A 20475-nucleotide genomic window follows, 5' to 3' on the forward strand; every position below is an offset into this window, starting at 1 on the left:
ACCAAACAGGAGACAAATGCTGGTAGACTTGACAAGGAGACACATGGTCATTCCAAATGCCATGAAGGAGTCCTTTTGAGGAACACATGCCTGGTACCAGAAGCTTGATTCGTTGTCTGTAAACTGTGTATCATTGTTTTGTGGTGAGGGAACTCTGCTGTTGTACAGGCTACTGTAAGCTCATGTTACTGGTTGCTGGAGGGGGAATTTAAGTATTAAAAAAATGGGAAGCATGTGTTGGAGGTGGCTGAACAGACCAAGTGACCTCAGCCTCATGTGGCTTCCCCTCAAGGCCCTTCACCATCTTCCTTGCTCCTTTGGGTGCTCTCTAACAGCTGAATGTCCTTTTTTATAATGTGGTGACCAGAACTGCACAAAGGACTTGAGGTGAGGCTGCACCAGTGCAGAGCAGGTGTTTTTGTGCTGTTTTTTGTCTTGTTTTGCAGTGGCTTGATCCTTGGGATGCTCAGGCATTCCAGAACTTAGGTTGACAATAGTGAAAACTTTAAATGTGATGGATTACTGAACTGATTTTTTTTTTAATAGTCTAAAGAATTTTCCCACAATTCATAACAAAGCACAGGTATCATCATATCTTATGGGTTTACAGAGGCATCCTGAAAACTTTCTGAGAAAAAGGAAACCAATTCAAACAAGTGCTCAACTCTTGCTGTGGTGATTTGATGTGTTCTTTAGTGTAGTTTGCACACTAAAAGCACTGGTACAGTTTGGCCAGGCATACTCAATTCTCTAAAATCCCTTGACTGGAAAATTAAATGACCGTTGGTTCTACAGCTCATTGGAAGCAATTTTTTATGACCAGGTTCACAAATTCTTCTGTTGTCCATAGTTCTTCTTGTAGCAGTAGAGACAAAATTTGCAAACAAGCAAATTTTTTTCAGTCATTCTTGACTGAAAGCTGCATTTATGAAACACTCAACAAATGCTATGCATTTACGTGGAGATTCACCCTAAATCCTGCCAAGGCATGCAACACCACCGAACTCCGTGAGCTTAGTCTGTAGGAAAGCTTGAGGAAAATGTGTCTGTCATTTCATGAAAGTCTAGGTTCATTAGGGGAATGGGAGATGGTATGTTAATCCCAACACTTGGAAGTGTTAATTCATGACCACCGTTCTGCTAAATTGAGAAACTATCATTCTTCATCAGGTTACAGACTGTCTTCTGCAAGCTTGTACTGTTATTGTGTTTGAAAATTACGCTGTGATTAATGGTGAGTTCTGTAGCTGGAGCTAAAAGCTATGGATTTGTCTTCATACTCAATCTAGGATAGTCTAATGAATGAGATTTTTCTAGATTCAGCTTGGATTTATTTACTGTTATCGCTGTTTTTGGTGATTGCCCGTGCCAACAGGTCTCTGATATGCTTTGTCTTGTTGCCATATGTCTTCTTTTTATCCTTAAACCTTGTATTTCTGCTACATATTTTCTTTGGTCCTTAAACCTTACTGCTCAACCAATCCATGCGTACAAAACCTCATACATCAGTCACCAAAATGTATGGAAAAAATTCCCTTCCTCTGTTAGATTTATGTAGCTTATGGTGTCACTAGAAGGGGTCACAGAAAAATTCAGTTACCTGTACTTAATTTCTCATAAGAACATAATAAATGCATATTTTACTGTCATAAGAATTGCATTTTTTAAAGCAGTAACAAATTACATTCCTGGATAAAATGAAATGTAAAAGGGGTAACACTAGATGGCAACATACACACCCTTTTGTCTGAGTTTGATTTCTATTTTTAAGAGAATTATTCATATTTTAAGAGAAGTTATGAATGGTTAATAATGACAGAGATAATTACGTGTAAGTGCAGATTCCCTAAACTGCAGAAAAAAAAATTTCTCAGTACCTTCATGGAAAATTTGACTATCTTCAGGAAGATGTAGAAGAGCTACTCCTCCTACCTCAGTCAAGCAAATATCAGGAAAACTTTAAAAAGACTTAAAAAAAATAAAAATTGAAATTATTTTTAAGTAGTTAGCATTTTCCTTCTGGTGTTTAATGTAAACATTGTTTAAGAGCAGTTACTCTTTATAGGCTCTGCACAACATTGCTCTGAGCTCAGGTTGACCAGTTTAGAGGTCATGATGATGGGTGTCTTCGGCAAGCATGATTGAACAGGAAATGTTACTGCCCTCCTGCCTGCTTCTAGAAGAGCTGGGCTGGGCTGTCACAGTGCAGGACTGAAATCCAGACATATCATGTAGATCTTGCAGGTGTTGGAAGAACCACTGGGCTAATCCAGCATTGTGCAGGAAACTGCTCTGCGTGGAGACAGGGGAGGGCTGGAGTGCGTTTGAATTTGTGTTGCTATTCTGTGACTTGAAAGGCTTTCAATAAGCACTGTAGATGCTACAGTGAATGTGAGGCATGCCTCTTAGTGGTATATATCTGTGTGGGTTTCAAGAAATGTAAGAAATAACAGATCTTTGTTGTTTTTCAGATGTCAAATTTAAGCTTCTGTCCCGTTCTACGTGTGAGTGGCGTTATGATGCCTGCACAAGCCCTTGTTTCAAGACATGCAGGGACCCTTTGGGGAAAAACTGTCAGACAGTACCGAAGTAAGTGTCTGTATTTTTATGGAAAAGTGTGTAATTTAGGTGAGACGCTTAAGCAGGATAGTAGGAATACAAGGGCCCAAATGTACACCTAATGTATCAGGACTGTGGTTTTGGGTAAGGAGGTAAGTGAAAGAGGAAAGAAATGGAATAAAACCTGCTGCTGCAGCCACATTAACATGACATTTCAGCCTTTAGTGTACTGTCAGGTTCTGGAATAACTGCTATATTTGTAACTTTAATTTTGGGAGTATTATAGAGTATTAATAAAGAGAGGTTATCACAACTTTGTTTCAAACAGTTGTGCCCTTGCTTTTCCATTATGTCATTGCAAGAGCTATATCTGGCCCTGCTTTTTCCTGCAAAGTGGAATCTGTGCTAAATCTGGTAAAACTGACACTCAGATTTTGACGTGTAAAAATAGTGGGTATTTCTTTTAGCAATAGTATTCACTCTTGAACCTGTGACTTCATTTCAAAAGCTGAGTGTCACAGAGTCCATGCTTTCTCTTAGATCTGAATGGGAATAGAAGTCATGCAATGGCATTTTGAAGGAGTACACTGAGGCAAACCAGACTGTCTGCTTAAATATACTTTATATATAGATTTTTCTTCCTGAAGCTGAATGTGCGATCCAGAAGATACTATTCAACTAATTAATACTAATTGTTTTTCTTTTAGAGTGGAAGGATGCATCCCTGTGTGTCCTCTCAACATGTTGCTGGATGAAATCACTCAAAGATGCGTGTATTTTGAAGACTGTATGTCTGAAAACTTATATATATATATATATCATATATTAGACTTAATTAATTAGTTCTTTAGTCATAATTTCAGTATCAGTGCCTACATCTGTGACCTTGGTAATGTTAACCTTGAGCTCACTAAACATACATTTTAGTTAAAACTATTAAATTCCTCAAATATGAGACAAATTTTAAACTAAGAAAGATGTTCTTTATGTCCTTTCTTCATAAAACATTTCAGTAACATTAGATGTCAAGCAAATGATTTTAAAAAAATATTTTTTTAATTTGTCTATGAGTTTTAGAAGTTCAAAGGCAGTTGAAAAGATCAATCTGCTGGCTCCATCACTATAACTATTCATGAATTTCAGGCTGGTTTCTTGTGTTTGATTTCAGGCATTGAACCTGCAGATGATAGTCCATCTTTGCTTCTTAGCATTCAGACCCCAGCAGTTCCACATTTAACACCAAGTGCAAGTTCGGCAATTATCAGTGGACGGGTAACTTCATTTCCTGTACCTGAAGCAAAGGACACAGAAACAACACTTGCTTCAAAATTGCAACTCACTTCAACTACAGGGAAACTGGAATTTTTGGCTATTGCATCAAATGAAACACTTCCAGCCATAACTTCATTGCCAAGTATTTCTTTGCAGTCAACAGAAGTGACATCGGGGAGAAGCACCGCAGCGATGACTGGGACAACAGAATCTAATGTAAGCTTGTCTGCTTCTGTTGATGTTTCTCCTTTGTTTCCATCTACTGTCAGTTCAGAAACTTCCACAAGGATACAGCTGATCAGTAGTGGCCCCACTAAGCTGCTGAGGGCTACAGAACCTCAGACAGCAACTGCTACACGTGCAGTGACGACAAGAACAGAATCGGAGAGCAAACCAATTGCTACTTCTGTTTTTACTGGGACACCACTTGTACTTAGAACAACAGAAATGCCAGTTAAAACTAAAGTAATGGAGTTGTTGGAAATGGCCACAAGAACACTTCCCACAAAAGAAGCACAGGTAAAACCAGAAGGACTTAAAATATTTACTCCCAGTTCATTTGAGTCAGTAACAGATAAAACTACTGTGTATGTGCCACAGTTTTCTACATCACCTCTGGATGTGCCTTCATATACACCAACAGTAAACCTAACAGGAACTTCAGAAGGGACAAAAATAAGTGTAGAACAGTTTTTTACTGCAGTAGCTAATGTTACAGTGACATCATTTTCTCCTATACTCACTACTTCATCTTTGTTAAAGCCAGCATCTTCAGCAACAACAGAAGCAGCAGCTGTTTTAACCAAACAGACTGTGAAGACTACATTTTCACCAAGATCCACGCCACCTATTTCATTAGGAAAGACAGCTACAGAACCTCCTCTTGGAATGGTTCAACACCTGACTGGTACTCCAGAGGTTCTTTTCACTACGACTCTAGGTCCAAAGATGACAACTCTACAAACCCAAGAGAGATCATCGGAAACAACTTTATCATTTACAACTCATAAAAAGGAAATCCCAAAAATAACATCTCATGTGGAGCATACGTCAAGTTCCTATTTTCCTCCCTATTCACCACATCCTAGTTCTAGTGCTGAAAAATCCTTCATTCTTTCTACAAAGAGACCCGCAGTGTCTGCTCCTACTCCTGCTTCTGCAGCTTCAGGTGAACTAAAAAAAACATTTAAAACAGTTTCAACTACAGGGTATCCCTTACACACAGTTCTAAACACAACCGAGTTCCTGACTACATTTTACACTAAATATCCTGTCGTGGCTGAGACTATCAGTGTGACACCTTTGTCTGTTAAGGTAACGTCCAAAATAACATCCCCTCTTGAATTAGCAACAAAGTCAACTTTGTTTTCTGGAAAAATATCTACTGAATACAAGTCAGCTCTGGTTTCAGGTACAGTGAAGACAAGCACTCCAGCATATTCAGGTAGTGTTGCCACAACAGCAGTGAAAACCAAAGAAAGCACCACAGCTCCTTTTATAGCTACAGAAAGAGAATCACTTCAAAGAACATCCATCACTGGATCTCCACATTCTCTCCGTAGTGTGACTGAAACCACATTGCTGTCAACACAGCCTGATAAATCACAAGTAGAAAGTATTACTACCATCTCTACTGGAAAGCCATCTGCTTTGACTTTTTCACCATCAAGTTCTCTAATCTCTTTAAACATTTCTCTTTCTTCCCTACCCTCAGATGGAAAAGAAGCATCACTGACAACCCCCAGTCCCATGCATACAACCCCTGGAATGACCTCTTTATACCCAAGAACAACTGTATCAAAATCTATGTTAACAACAGAAAAGACCTCTCCAGTCCCAACTTTCTCTATTTTATCTTCTATATTAGAACATTCAAGTTCAATAACAACAGTACCAGATGAAAAATCACTAGTGAATATCACTGATGCCACATTCTCCCCAGCCTCTGAATTCAGCAGTCAGTTCATAACAACCAAAAAAATAATGTCAGGCAAAGAAAAGTCCTCTCTGTCCCCTTCTGTTGCACTTCCAGTAACAAAGTCTTCTTATGCTTTCTCCACCTCTCTGTATCTAGGAGATAAATTAGTTTCTTCACCTTCTTTAACACAACTGGTACCAGAGTTAACAACCACACCAAAATATTCAGTAGAAACTAAAATGGTTTCTACAGCATTAAAACCTGCAGTCCAAAGCCTAACAGAAGCAGTGAAACTTCCAGCAGCTGCAGCTCAGCCATCCCTGCCCCTATCTTCAGCAGGCCCCTTCTCCTTGCAGACATCTTCAGGAGCTAAACTTTCAGTACAGGCCACAAGGACCACTGTTATACCACCTTCTTCCACTCAGAAGACTACAGAACTTGGTCATCAGGCCTCTGAACATTCATTGGCAAGCCAAGTTCACCAGCATCCTGCAGAATCTCTAACCAAATCCCCTGGTCAGCCACAACCTGTCTTTAGCACAACTGATGCTACAGTAGAATTGACTTCCTTTTACCCCTTAAAGACCTCACTACCTGAAGGTATTCACTCAAGTATGTTACCTACCTTGGTAGGTCCTACCAAAATTGTTTTACCAACTCAAAAATATTTGCATTTAACTGATTCAGTCACACAGACACTTGTATCAAGAACTTCTGTTTTGCAGCCTACAGTCCCAGCTAGAACAACAGCTGACTTGATTTTTGGCACCAAATTTCCCCCTTTCTCACCAGAACTGCTTTCCACTTCCTCTTTAACTACAATTACAAAAGAACTGTCTCCTTTGTTTTCCACGCAAAAGGCAGCTACAGATCTAAAATTCACACATCAGGGCTCATTTACTAAATCCCTTGATTCAAGACAAACACTTGAAGCATCACCTTCACCAGACTCCGAGTCAACCTCTTCAATGGTTTTGCTACCAGAAAGGACAGAAATTCCCGTTGCATTGGGATCCACATCAGGGAGAAGTGGTACAGAGAAAACTGTGGTGTCGCCTAAGGAGGTCATGCCTTCAACCACCACCTACAGTTCCACGATCCTAGCAAGGACAGCCTTGTCGACTGGGGACCATCCATCAGTTGCAGCTGCAGCCTCTCCAGCGATGAGCAGTGCTGGGAAAAATGTCAGTATTGCATCAGCAGCTTCAGAGAAAGCAGCAGCAGTCACAGAGTCCATCTCCAGCTCTCTTTCCGTTACTTCAGAAGCAAAAGGAGCCATGCCCCTGGACACAGTAAAGTCTGAAGAGTCAGAATTAGCAACAGGATTCCAATCTGTCCTTACTCAGGGTGTTACTGTTACACCTCAGACATTTTACCCTCTGTATTTCACAAACACAGCTTCACATCTGTCCACTGTATATTCACCTGCTGAATCAAAACCACTTTCTTCTATACCTCCATCATCTATCAGTACTAATCAAACTGCAAAATTTGAAATAACATCTGAGATACAAACACCTTCTGTGAGTTCACTGCTAATGATATCTGATCATCCAAATGACACCGCAGCTCCATCAGTTTCCTCATTTACTTCTTTATCTACCAAACCACTTCATGGCTTTACTACTGCATTTTCTGATGGGCTGGCAGTAGCTGAATCCATGGCAGGAGCTGCAGCATCACCTTTTATGTTGTCTCGAGAAACAGCGACTCTTCAAACTTGTACAGTGAGTAGATATAAATAATTACCTGCCTGCTTTGGAATATGCCTTAGTTACTTTTACGCACTGATTAAAAAATGAGATTGTGAGCCATGCCTTGATCTTTAGGATTTAAAGTATCTGTATTGAACAAGGGAGCCCAATTATGTTATCCATCTGAAACCTTGAAGGACTTCAGCCTGCATATTATCTTTTTTCTAAATGTTACGCTGCACTGGATTTTAGGCCTCAGTTTTCTGAGTGTGACAGTTACAAGAATGGGTTTTTTGGCAAAATATGGTGTTTCACATTGTCCAGTGCCAGTGTTTTGTCATGTTGCCCTCCTTAAAGCACATCTTTCCAGACACCCCTGTTATCATTCTTGCTTTTTTCCTTCCAAATTTTCCCTTCCCTTGTCACTCTATTGAGCACAGAGGGAAGAACGACAGACTCTCTTGTGGAGTCGAACTGGATAATTTCTCTCTGTTTATTACCTCAGGTCTTTTTTATAGACCGATAACGTGAAAGTACAGAAAAGAAAACTCTTATTGGTTAGTAAACTAACACATCACCATCATTGGTCAGTGGGGTTCACCACCCCTCGACCTTCTCTTGCAAGAAAACAAGGAGCAGACAAACAGCACCTGCAAGGGTGCTTTCTATCTCTGAGGATTGTTTTAATTCCTCCTTATGAATTCCCAGGCCACTTTCCCAGGCAAGACTGAGAAAGTTATGTGGCCTGCAATTTCACAGGCACCATGCTCCCTGCTTCACAGTTAGCATCCATACTTCCCAACTTTTTTCATTGTATAGTTCAAAATTCAGTGCTGTTCTCATCTTTACTATAGGACAGCAGTGTTAATCTGTGGTCAGAATGGTCAGGTTTACAAAGGTGCTCTTTGCTTGTAGCTTCCATTGGCATCATTGGGATCAATAAGTATTCTGTGCCTGAAGGATGTGAACCCCTTTTTCAGCAAAAACTATACAGTATTGTGATACTAACTTGGTAAGAATGGTAACCACTGTCTTTTGTTGAATCTCCCTTAGCCAATCACAGAGAGTGAATGCATAAAACACATTTGTTTGGATGGACAACTGATCCAGGTTAATAAGTCACAGAACTGCCCATACAATGCTACTCAGCCCAGCTGTGGAGTTTTAGGATTTGCTACTCAAACAAATGGCGACAAATGCTGCCCAAAGTGGGAATGTGCATGTAAGTTTTAGTTCTGCAGCAGTTTTGAAGTGCATTTGGGTAACAATTTAATGCATGTGTAAGAAGCATAAGAACTGATACTTCTATAACATAGCATAGAAGTAGAAGATGCACATTTTTTGGGTTACTCATTCTCTTAGGAAATTTATAATTGTGGTTTTACATCCAGGGAAATAAAACAAAAATGCTCCTTTAACATACTCAGCGTTAGGTATCTGCAGTGGATATGTTTAGGTCTGACTTAGATGCATCTTGCCATCTCTCTAATCAGGGGATACCTAATCAGTACAGATTTTTTGGTTCATTTTTTAACTACTTCAGGATGAAAAGATTCCCTAGACTGTTAACTACTTCTGTTAGCAGTTTGGGGACTGTATTGTACTCACTCCCATCAATTACCTAGAACTGAGCAGAAAAAATCCAAACCTTTAAGAAAATTCAATTTCATCATAGCAAATAAAGTATGCAGAGATAAGCAATTAGAACTTCTGCTTAGGCTTTAGAGTTTGAAATGACTTGGAGTAGAACTCCAAGCCCACTGAAACACAAAAGCTTTAGCAATAAGACTGAGGAAAAAATAAACTTTTCACCTGAGGAATAAGACTACAGGGGAACTGTGAATCTGGCATGATCTGCTGTCACTCATGGTTTTTCTTAGTTTGGGGTTTCTAAAAATTGCAAACCTTTGTTGGCAAGAGCTGTAAGGAAATAGCTGATTGCAAAGGTCTGTAGGTTGTCCCTCTGAAAATATGCAGGATTTGATTCTGCTGTCCGTTTACAAAGATGCAGCAGTATCAAATAATGTGCTGCATATATGAACCTCTTGGTAAGCTAGTTCATCTTATAAAATTTATTGGTTTGTCTTCATATTTTGTAAGATTTACTGGAATTCTAGAGTTAGAAAATACATTTTCTTTTTTTCTTCCTTAGGTCGTTGCACCATTTTCTCTGATCTGAGTATTGTAACCTATGATGGAAATCATTTGGCTTTATTCAAAGAAGCATCCTACATTGTTAGTCAAACTCCAGATGAAACTATAACCATCCATGTCCTTGACTGTAGAATGGTAACTAACATTTATCAGCTAACAAAAGGTGTTTGGTACTGCTAATAAGATGTATCTGAAAGGCAAGAGCATAGTAATATTTTATATTGTGGTTATTATTCACTTCTGTGCAATATCTATGAATTGTGCTTGCATTTCACAGTACTTATGAACTGTATTACAATCTAACCCCTGTATAGATATAGCTGGAAGATGAGAGGTAGGTCCATGTTATCCTGTGGTATGTGTAATACAAACAAGGTGGTGAGAGATTAAGTGGATTTACATCATTACTCACTTCTGTGAGTGCTGTCTTTTAACAAATACCACCACAGTTGTACCAGCATACCACCAGTCTCTTTCAATGCAGGATTTTTATCTATGTTCATATGGGCAAACCTGGACTGGAAACACCCATCTTCAGAGCCATAAAAGACTGTAGGAATGCCAAACTGGATGGGACCACCCTGTGCATTCCAAGTTTCTGACACAGGAGTAAGAATGCCTAATGGGGATCCTGTCTAATGGGTAGTATGGGTTGGGTTTTGTCATGAAAAGATCATTTCTTGTGAGCCGTTTCAAAATTCCTTTTAACTCCAGCCTCTCCTGTGAAAGCTAGGCAATTTGATGTCTATATGTCCATTACAAAATTTGGTCCCAGGTTTCATGTAATGGAAGTTAATTTCAGAAGCTCAGTATGACTGATCTGAAGATGATGTGTTTGTGACTTTCATATTTTTTTTCTTCTTGTATTCAATATTTTCTGTTTTATTTACCCTTATGTAGCTCAGGAAGTATGCATTTATTCCTGATCCATTACTTCTGTGCTGTACATGTCATACAGATTTGTCATTCCCAGTCTCACTCTTGCTGACCTTCAGATATGTAGTTCTTATTTTTTTGTCCAAACAGCTAGTCCACCATATTTTTTCTCCTGAAAACCTATATTTCTGTTTTAATTCCAAGATTGTATGATATAGCATAGTTGTTTTAAACAATGAGGTCATAGTATTTCGTTTGTTTATCCAGATAAACTCTGTAGTCTTGACTTGAAACTGTAATCAGCAATGGTTTTCCTCTTTTAATAGTATAACGCCAAAACATCCTTAATGTCCCAGTACCTAAAACCAGTAAGCATCCAATGTATTCAGATTTTGCACATCATGGCTATGGGTGATGTATTTTTGCTTTCTCCACAGAGGAATTCAAGTTCAACTTCTTTGTGCCTGGCAATGTTGAACCTAACTTATGTATCAAATCAAATTATTATCAATCGTTTAAGCAGAAAAGTAAGTATTTTGAGGGGTTTTATTTTCCTTTAGGTGACACCTTATTTCTTCAGCCAGCTGCCTCCTTAGGTGGATACTGAGGAATAGAGTAGGACACCATAGGTTATGTGATTCATTGTTCCAATTTTGTAATTAAGTAAATTTCTCCTGGTAAATTCAAAGAGCCAAACTCTGATCCAAGGGAAATTAACAAGGTAAATCTCAGAGCAAGGCACATGAATTGTTAGTACCTTTGGTATCTGTATTATCTTTAAGGAGGAAAGACTGACTGCTTCTGAAATGACTCATGACTTAGATTCCTAAGCTGCCAAAAATCTGGCCTTAGTTCTTCTACCTGACAATTAATCACTCTTCTGTGTGTCTTTTAGATAACAGTAAACTCAAGATCTGCTTGGCCTACTGTTAGAAAATATGGATACAAAGTTGAAGATTCAGGTTTCAAGTATGCAGTTGAGACCCCAACAAAAATCAGAATTCAGTGGTTTCACAACACAGGTGTAATGATTATTGAGTTGAATAGTACCAGAGAACCAGGAGCTTTGGGACTATGTGGTAAGTATATAGTAGTGCAAGAAATAAAGGCTTTCAGATGCTAGGGAGACACATTTTCCTAATTATATAAATTGTTTATTGCAGGGTCTGTCCCAAAAATTTATTGCAGATCACTTCAGATTTTAAAATGCTATTAAAATTAGTCTATTACTAATTTTGCTTATTGTTGAAATTATATTTGGTATTTATTCCTGTCATCACTCTTTTCCCACAGTGTTGCTTCTGTCTGTAAGCTGTTTGAACCACAGGCATGATTGCAGTTATCAAACCCAAATGAGTAAGATGGGTCTAAATCCATAATTTAAAATATGGTCATTTACAGATTTAGTGTTTGATATCCCTCTGAGAGGAAGTGGTACGTGCTGTTTTCAGTTTTAAAAGTCAGAATTCCCAGAAAATGTAACTTTAGAGAACTAAACTTAGTTTAACTGTTGGAGAAAATATTTTGAGGGAATTTCTTAGTAATATTGCACTCTGTTAGGCCTGTTCAAGTTTCCCCTGCTTTCTTTTTTTCTAAAAAGCACTGCCTTGAATAAGCTGGTGTTGTTACAGCTTTTGCAAGCATGTACTTGCTGATGTAAATCCCCACTGTGGTAGCTGTTTCTGTAAATTTATGCTGTAAATTGGAGCTGGAAATCAGGATTAAGGAGATCATATAATTACAGTGGATAACTTTCCAGTTTCAGAAAGGGCAAATGCCTGTAGCTCAGTATCAAATACCAGGAATAGCTCAGTCCAGTTTCCAGTCCTGCTGACAGATTTGTACTTCTCACAAAGAGAGTTTGAATTTACACCATTTTGAAATTTGATCTTTATCTCTTATTTGTCCTAATTTCTTAGTTTTCAGTATTGTTCTCACTCTGTTTGGCTAATTGTTACTGCAATTGAATCAAACAGAAACAAGACAATAAGGGCAGTGGATATTTATAATAAGACTGATTCAAGTTATCCAGTGAATCTCTTTTGCCTTTACCTGTTTGATTACTGTGGTAGGGAGGATTTGGAACATTACATTCCTGGTTTGCAAGGCATTTTGACTAAATGACAACACACTTCTGTGGATGGTGTTGTAAGTACAACTTCTTCAGGGAATGTGCTGTGTATTTCTGTGACTGAGAGGTTCTCTGCATAAGTCTGCCTGCACAGTGTTGCCTGGTGCCGTGTAGAGCCTGCCTCAAATGAGCTCGTTGTACTTTATCTTTTCAGGGTGAATTACTCCAGCCTAAACTCCTTTCTGTGCTTTCTGTGTTACAGCAAATACAAGCAGTGTACTTTCTCAATAGCTTTTAGCTGAACTGCAGCATCGGCAGGTCTTGATTTCTCATGGAAAAGCATTTAGCATTTCTTCATGGAAATGCTAAAACTGAAAAGACCATTACAGATTTGTAGCACAAGCATCCCTTGGAAAGATTCAGAAACAACTGTGTCTTTTACAGTGCAAGGATTGGGCAAATGTGGCAGCTGGTGAAGAGCAGGGATGGGAGATGAGGGATGTGGGAGGGGAACATGGGCATCTCGATAGCAAAACTGGTGAAGAGGATTTAAAGCATGTCAGTTCTAGTTGCAACCAAATCCTGCCAAGAAAAATGTGAAGTTTTAGTTTTGCTGTTTTAAACCTCCTTGTCAAAGTGTAAGAGAAGTGAGAAAATATGTCCTTGACATGATAGCAATCCTTTGAAGTTTTTCAGAATCATCACGCGCTTCCTGTCTGTGTTACAAATACAGACTCAAAAGGTTCAATCTGACACAGTGTGGAAAGCAGTTTTACTCTCTGAATGCCTATTGCTGTATCACTGGTTGTCATCAGGAATTGCTTAAAATGGTAAAACAGACCAGTTCTTTAGAAAGGGTTGGAATCCGCAAATAATTTTTTGTATTGAAAGAGATAAAGAATTAGGATTGTGCTTGTGGGGACAACAGAAGAAAACAATCTAGAAGCCTGATACAAGAGTCTCAGAAACTGATTAGGAAGAAAGAGTGGTCCATCATTCTGCTTTTTTCTACCTGCTGGATTTAAAGGATTGTCTGAGGAGACCTGCAGTGCTTGAATGTTCTTTGCTGACCACAGTCACTGTCCATGTTACATTGCTCCTTTTGCTTCAAAGTGTTTCAGAATTTCTGACTATCTTGGTTAAAACAGAAAAATGTGATTCTGCCTTCTGGTATCAAATAAGCATCCTGGCATTTTATGGTTGTTCCCTTTTCTGATAACATACACAGTTTTAATTTGTTGCCTTTTATGGAGGTGCTTTGCAACCTTTTTTAAAACACATTTTTGTTCAGTGTTTGTGTAGCTGAGGAGCAAACTTCCAGTTTCTGAGCAGCTCTTTGATATGCAGTAGATTTCCATTCAGAGATGCATCTTTACTTTTGCTTTCCTTCGTTTTTCTGAATTTTGTGTATTTTGATCCTAACGAAGACTTCTTACATCTGTTGTAGGTTGTGATACTGTCATGTCGTATAAAATTTTGAAAAGCTGTTGACTTTCTTGAGTATGCTACTTCAAACATATATTAGATGTGTTAACCTGCCTTTTTTTTTTTTTTCTTTTTCTCTTCCTTCTGCTAATTTATAGGGTTTTGTGATAAAATCTTGGAAAATGACTTGATGCTACCCAACAGGACATTTTTAAGCCAAAGCAGTTCACCCTCAACTTTTATAGACAGCTGGCAAGTGCCAGACACGTTAAAGTATGTTGGAGAAGACAGGCATCAGGAAACTAATTGCTCAGTCATGGACTGCTCAGAGTGCTTAAGAATGGTGTTGAACCAGACCTTCAGCAGCTGTCACCCTTATGTATGTTAACTATTTCAAAGCTTACATTTGGAGAGAGCTGCAGCTCAGATAGAATTTTGTTCACTTGTTAATTTCACTAATGTGAGGCTACATGTAACCATATCTGTTGAATGAGATGCATATTTTTGTGTGTGCTTACATTTGCAAGGTAAAAGTAATTGAAGAGTATGGCAGCTTGATAGGAGTGTTGCAATAAGCAACTTTCACCTGTTTCAGCTGAATTTCACCTATTAGTTTTGAAATACCACATAATTCATAAACCAGTCAAGATAATTCAACTGTATCAATAAGATGCAGAAAGAACATAAAAGAAAATAGTTTTAGGATTTAATTAATCCTTAAGCCTTCAGTAATTTAAAAACTCCCAAATTGCAGTAGGTAATCTGAGAACCTGCATTCTTCAAAGGCTCTAGAGACAGAGTTCCAACTTGGAGATGTGAGAGGACAGAACAGACCCTTGAAAGCCTAAAGCAAAAAACAAACTCTTGGTGTGCAAATAAATTATCTGTGGTCATAGGAGTACATTTACCATTTGGCCTTTTGTATATAGCTGGTTTTGATGGTGAGGAGACCAAAAATAGGTAAAAATGTAGAGGTAAGAAGGAGCAAAGTAATAGTGCCTTCTACTCGAAAAACTGTATTACATCTTATCTTGGCACTTATTAAAGATGAAACTAAGGAGTATAATCATGTCAATGTTCAGGAAGTCTTACTTTTAAACACTAGTAGATTATATTTGTAGAGCAATGAAGGCTTACCATGAACCAAGAACTCTTGGCTTCTCTGTAGTGGATATTTTTAAAGGTCAGTGTTTCCTACCTAGCATAGCCTCTATGAAGGTGTGCCATCTCATTTTTTTTCCTTTGTTAGGTTCCACCTGAGCAATTCTGTGATATATGGGCTCGAGACACTGAGTACATTCTAAATCCATGTGTTTCACTAGCTGCCTATGTGGCAATGTGCAACAAATTCAATATTTGCATAGAGTGGAGGAGCTCTGGTTACTGCCGTAAGTATTCTGGATGTATGCCCACCTCTAGTGTTCACAGAGACAAAATTTGCCTAATTTAAGAGTTATTATAAGTTGAAAATACCAGTGTTTCTTGAGTCTTCATGATGCTGCTGCAGAAAGCTGTGCCTTTGGAGAAGGGATTAGAGAAATTAAATAATTCTGAGATTAGATGGAGTGTAAGGAGTAAAACCTAAGATCTTAGCGTGTCCTGGCAGCAGAATTCTCCCATAGCAACTCTTAAGGCCAAATGGGATTTGTAGCTGGATCACAGCATCTCCTTATGCTGTCCATGATCACCTAGGAAAAGCCCCCTTCAGTGATAACATGATCGACCTTCATCTGTGGTTTTGAGCCAATTTTTTTTTTAATTCTTCAGTTTGTATGGATTTTATTAGCAAATAACTGTTAAAAGGAGCTCTTATAAAATATGTAAATATTTTATATAGCTGTAAATACATATTCTATCCATTGTGAAGGGATGAATCACACTTATTTTTATATCACAGTGATGCAATTTCTTTGGCCACTGCAAGTTATTCAGAACACTCTATGACTGATCTGTGTAGTATTTGAAAATGTTTTTGAAGTTTGAATTCATTTGTGTCAACACTGTTGCATGGTTTGATATCTCTGCTGCCAAAATGCAAACTGAAGCTTGATGAAAATGTTATTACAAGGAGTGAAGTGCTTGCAGATTCCTTATGTTTGAATTTGTTACGTGGGTAACTGGTCTGTGTTGGTGTTTCAGGCTGGTAGATCCAACTCAATTGGCAAGTGCAGGAAGTTGACAAGAAGACAGTAATGTGTTCTCTTAGGTGTTGCTCCATGAGATTACAACTTGAACAATGTCTGATTTATTTATTTCCTTCCTAGCCTTCCCCTGCTCTGAAAACTTCTCCTACCAGCCTTGCATAGCTGCCTGTGAGGTTCCAGAGAGCTGTCAGAATAACAAGGTTGCTCCTCTGGACTCAGACTCCTGCTCAGTGCTAACAGAAGGCTGTGTCTGTGCTGGAGGGACCATCCTTCACCGGACTCATACTGCTGTCTGTATTCCTGAAGAAAAATGTGGTATATTTGGATGTGATTTTCTTCTTTATTATCTGCAAGCTGGTGGTCAGATACTTCATTACTCATAAGTTGAGTTCTGGTTTGGTGTTCTGTGAGTTCTGTCATTCATTTGCAGATTCTAGATATTCAGTAAACATTAACTGTGCAGGTGAGCAAGCAGGGGATGACCTTGTGATGTGCAATATTGCTCACTTTCTCTTGGCTGGAGGATGCTCTTCAAAGTCTTTGCTTAAGTTTATGTATTCAGTTATTGTAAGTGTGTTAGTCTTGGCCTCCTTTTCACCCAAGCCCTTTGCCAAGGGTCCAACCTTTTGATACCCAATGGCATTCAAATGACATGCAGCAGCAGTTCATTACGTGTTTTCAATAATACATGCGTGTGTCCTGCCAGCATTCGTGTTTATTTTCATTGCAATTCTGCCTCACCACAACAAATAATGGACCAATTCTTCTCTCTAACAACATGAACCTTAAAGATTCAGTTTATGATAAATCAGAGTACTAAAAGCACTGTAAATAATAGTTTTGAAATTTGTAAAATAGAAAAGTAGCTTCTTTTCAGGTCATTACTTTAAAAATTGAAGGATTGGATTTGGATTTTAAGTGACTGGCTTTGTAGTGGAGACACAAAACAAATTGGAGGTCTGGATCTTTGGGAAGGTGTTGAGTGTCTTACTTTCTTATACAAATTCAGTAACCTACTGTTCTCATCAACTTTTTTGTGGAGTCATTAACATAATTAAGCCTTTGAAACTGGGATTTTTATGCTTCATAGATCCACATCCAATATGGAAAAAAATGGTGATCAAAACTGGAGTTTAAAAGGAATTATTCTGTTTTCTGTTGTCCTGATCTAGCTTGTACCGACAGCTCAGGAGCACCTCATGCCTTGGGTGAGATCTGGAGAACTTCTTTGAATGGATGCTGCATGCAAAAATGTGTTGACAGTGAGACCATTATTCCAGTGAAGTACAACTGTTCAGAGATCCCCAATTTGGAGTGTCAGCGATTTGCAGAAGTGGCTTTGCTTGTCCCTGATGATCAGACATGCTGCCCTCAGAAGATCTGTAGTAAGTGTTCTTCATAGCTGTGAATACTGCTCACTGGAATATGCAGATGTCCTTTCTCTGAGGTTTGCTTTCCTGTTACACATGCTACTTTTGAAGAAAATGGAAATTACTTTGGTTTGAATTTACAGATCACATAGAAAACTGTAGAAAATGTTCGGCTCAATATCCAGTAGGTTTTGGGGTAGAGGTAGCGGATATGAGAAGGACTGAAATAGTGCTATGTTTATTTGAACATGAGTTGCGTTTCCCTTAAGTTTATAGATTACTGTTCTATTTTTAATATCAAAATACAAACAAATGATCTGGATAATTCTGAGGAAAAAGAAATCAGATTATTGTTTATCTAATTTATAAAGTGAGCATGAAGAAATTACAGAAAAACTTCTTTTTTTTTCACTTAATTCTTGCTTAGCTTATAAAGTTTCAAAAAGAAACTGTAAGCAATTTTCATGTTTTGACCACCTGGTATGGTGTTGCAGTGAGTTTTCCAGAGGAGCTTTGGTTTTTTTCACTCTCACAAGCACTCATCTCTAGTTTAACATTGCCTCCATGGAGAGTGTTGCAAGTGATGAGCACTTCTGAATCCTGCCTTATGGGAGGTTTTGCTGCTCCATTGTGTTTTCCATATGCCTGTAGTTTGGAGTTTTGAGATATCTAACTGCAAATACTGCTTGCCACTGCTCCACTCAACTTATAAATGCATAGTTTAGAAGGTGCTTTTTCTCTTTTTCTTCCCTTTATGTGACAGTTTGTAATCAGAGTCTCTGTGAACTCCTAATCCCCGAGTGCAGCAGCTTGGAAAAGTTGGTCACCTACTACAGTGAAGAATCCTGTTGTCCCAGCTATGTTTGTGGTAGGTTTCTTTTGAAAGGTAAAATGTGTACTCTTTAAAAGACATTGAGTAAACTAAATAGATCAACCCAGAAGGATAATGGTAGTGTAGGTACCATTGCTAGTATGGCTTTTTACAAAATTCTGCAAGGCTGTGTCTATAGCTCGGGGTTGGTCTGTGCCTCAGTTTGAGCAGATGTGATACAGTCTTGTGTTAAATGATCAGGCAAGATCTTGGGATACAAGGTAAAAGCTTCTCTAAAGCAGCCTGTAGTACCTCTCTACTCCGCACTGCCTTTCCTTGGGATATAGCATAACGAAGGAGGAATGCTGAGCTTCATCTAAAGGAATATATCTATTGTCCCTTTTTCAGAATGTGATCCAGAAAAATGTGAACCATTGGAGCAGATGCCAAGCTGTCAAGATGATCAAACACTGATAGCTGCTCGGGTGGAGAATACTTGCTGCATTGCCTATATATGTGGTACAGTAGCCTCACTGGTTGAGATTGAGTGTGGTTTTGCATATGCAGTTATGTCTGTTATTATCTTGCCAGTTAAGACTCCTTGCATTTCCTTTAGGTCTCCCAACATAGTAAAGCTTAAAACTGGTTAAAAAATTGGCATTATTCAGTTATTTTGGGGTTTACTTTTTAATGACTTCATTCAATAATAATATTGCACTTTTGCCATTAGAATATGAGCACCAATTTTACCATGCAGTAAGTATTTGATAATAATCAGATAATGAGGTGTTATTGAGTTATTTTATTTTTGAACAGATATCTGGGAAGGAAAGGCCCTTCCACATGCAAAAATTTGAGTGTTAATTGGAAATGTGAATTACAATTCTGTTATTTACAGTAATCAGATTGCTTTGATTGTGTGTTAGCAATGGGCAGAATTTGGCTCTTCTCACTGTCTGACTCTTTTTTGATAAAATGAGTCTTTACATATTAGTAATATGAGTCTGTACATATTGAAAAGTTCCTGTTGTGGTTGTCATATGGGTTCAAGTGGGAGGGTAAGACTGGGATCACAGGGGATGCATCTTATTGAGGATCAAAGATTCCTGGAAAAAAAACAGCATGACTTACTGGGAGAGAAGACCTAGCAAAATTTTTCATAACAGGAGGCGGAGGGAAAATCATGTTTGCTCTCAAAAAAATGTATTAATTCTTTATAGCAGGGGATGAAGGAAAAAAGCGACAAGCTGGACTGAAAATTAGCCTTTTGTATGGGTCTAGAAACAAAGTATGCAGAGTACCTTTGCTCTCTTATATGAGTCTGGGACAAACTTACAGCAGATTTTCTAGGCAGTAGTAAATTTTTTCCAATGCTTTAGATTTAAATAATTGTTTTCTCCAGCATGTGGGGCTTGCTCAGATCAAATCCCCAGATGTCAAGAAGGAGAAGTTCTCATTGTGGATGGTAACACTACTGAGAGGTGTTGCCCTACATACCAGTGCAGTAAGTTTGACTTGATTTTAATATTTTAAATAGCAGAGAACATGGGAAATTTTGTGGTTTGGATGTTCAGTGTCAAAGTGGTGGATTAGAAATACAGCTCCACTTGCTGTATAAGCAATCTATCATCTGTAGTCCTGAACAAATAGTCTTTACTTTTAAAATTTCATGTGTGTAAAGTATTTTCTGATATCTGTATCATGGAGAAGAGTGAGTAGTTTCAGACCTTAAATTCTGGATATTTAAAATTATTTAAATACTTTTCAAGAGTATTTTGTACTCCATACTGTTATTACCCAGTAGTCAGTTTTTTACTATTAGTCTTGTAAACTGTTATCCAAAAGTACTTATTGTAGGTCATTTACTGTACCTTGATTAATATTTCCACTCACCCAGAAATGACAACATTGTGTTTATTGTACTTTCTTTCATTTAACTTTAGTCTGTGAAATACATCGTTGTCCTGAATTCAAATGCATGCTTGGCATGTCTCTGGTGGAGGTGTGGAGCCCGGAGAAGTGCTGCCCCTTCCAGACTTGTGGTAAAATCACTGATTTCCACTATAGTTGCCTTAGACAATGAGAGATGACAGCTTTGGCCCCTTGGTTTTAAGCCTGGTTTCAGACAACTACACCATTATGATCTGCTCATGAGCAAATGATACAGAAAAGTAATTTTAT

General features: G+C 38.3%; 1 protein-coding gene across 1 annotated transcript in view; it reads left to right on the top strand.

Moving 5' to 3' along the window:
• Positions 1–20475, top strand: part of OTOG (otogelin) — a 92413-nt gene that overhangs the window by 61591 nt on the left and 10347 nt on the right. The window contains exons 34-49 of the mRNA XM_058829527.1: positions 2472–2589; positions 3267–3346; positions 3728–5600; positions 5856–7476; positions 8497–8665; positions 9596–9732; positions 10911–11000; positions 11369–11552; positions 14128–14348; positions 15219–15357; positions 16234–16428; positions 17286–17498; positions 18247–18351; positions 18703–18813; positions 19697–19798; positions 20238–20336. Of these exons, the coding sequence (XP_058685510.1) occupies positions 2472–2589; positions 3267–3346; positions 3728–5600; positions 5856–7476; positions 8497–8665; positions 9596–9732; positions 10911–11000; positions 11369–11552; positions 14128–14348; positions 15219–15357; positions 16234–16428; positions 17286–17498; positions 18247–18351; positions 18703–18813; positions 19697–19798; positions 20238–20336 (5457 nt within the window). The remainder of the gene's footprint in view (positions 1–2471; positions 2590–3266; positions 3347–3727; positions 5601–5855; positions 7477–8496; positions 8666–9595; positions 9733–10910; positions 11001–11368; positions 11553–14127; positions 14349–15218; positions 15358–16233; positions 16429–17285; positions 17499–18246; positions 18352–18702; positions 18814–19696; positions 19799–20237; positions 20337–20475) is intronic.

This window comes from Poecile atricapillus, chromosome 1 (assembly GCF_030490865.1).
Source record: "Poecile atricapillus isolate bPoeAtr1 chromosome 1, bPoeAtr1.hap1, whole genome shotgun sequence".
NCBI classification, from domain to species: Eukaryota; Metazoa; Chordata; class Aves; order Passeriformes; family Paridae; genus Poecile; species Poecile atricapillus.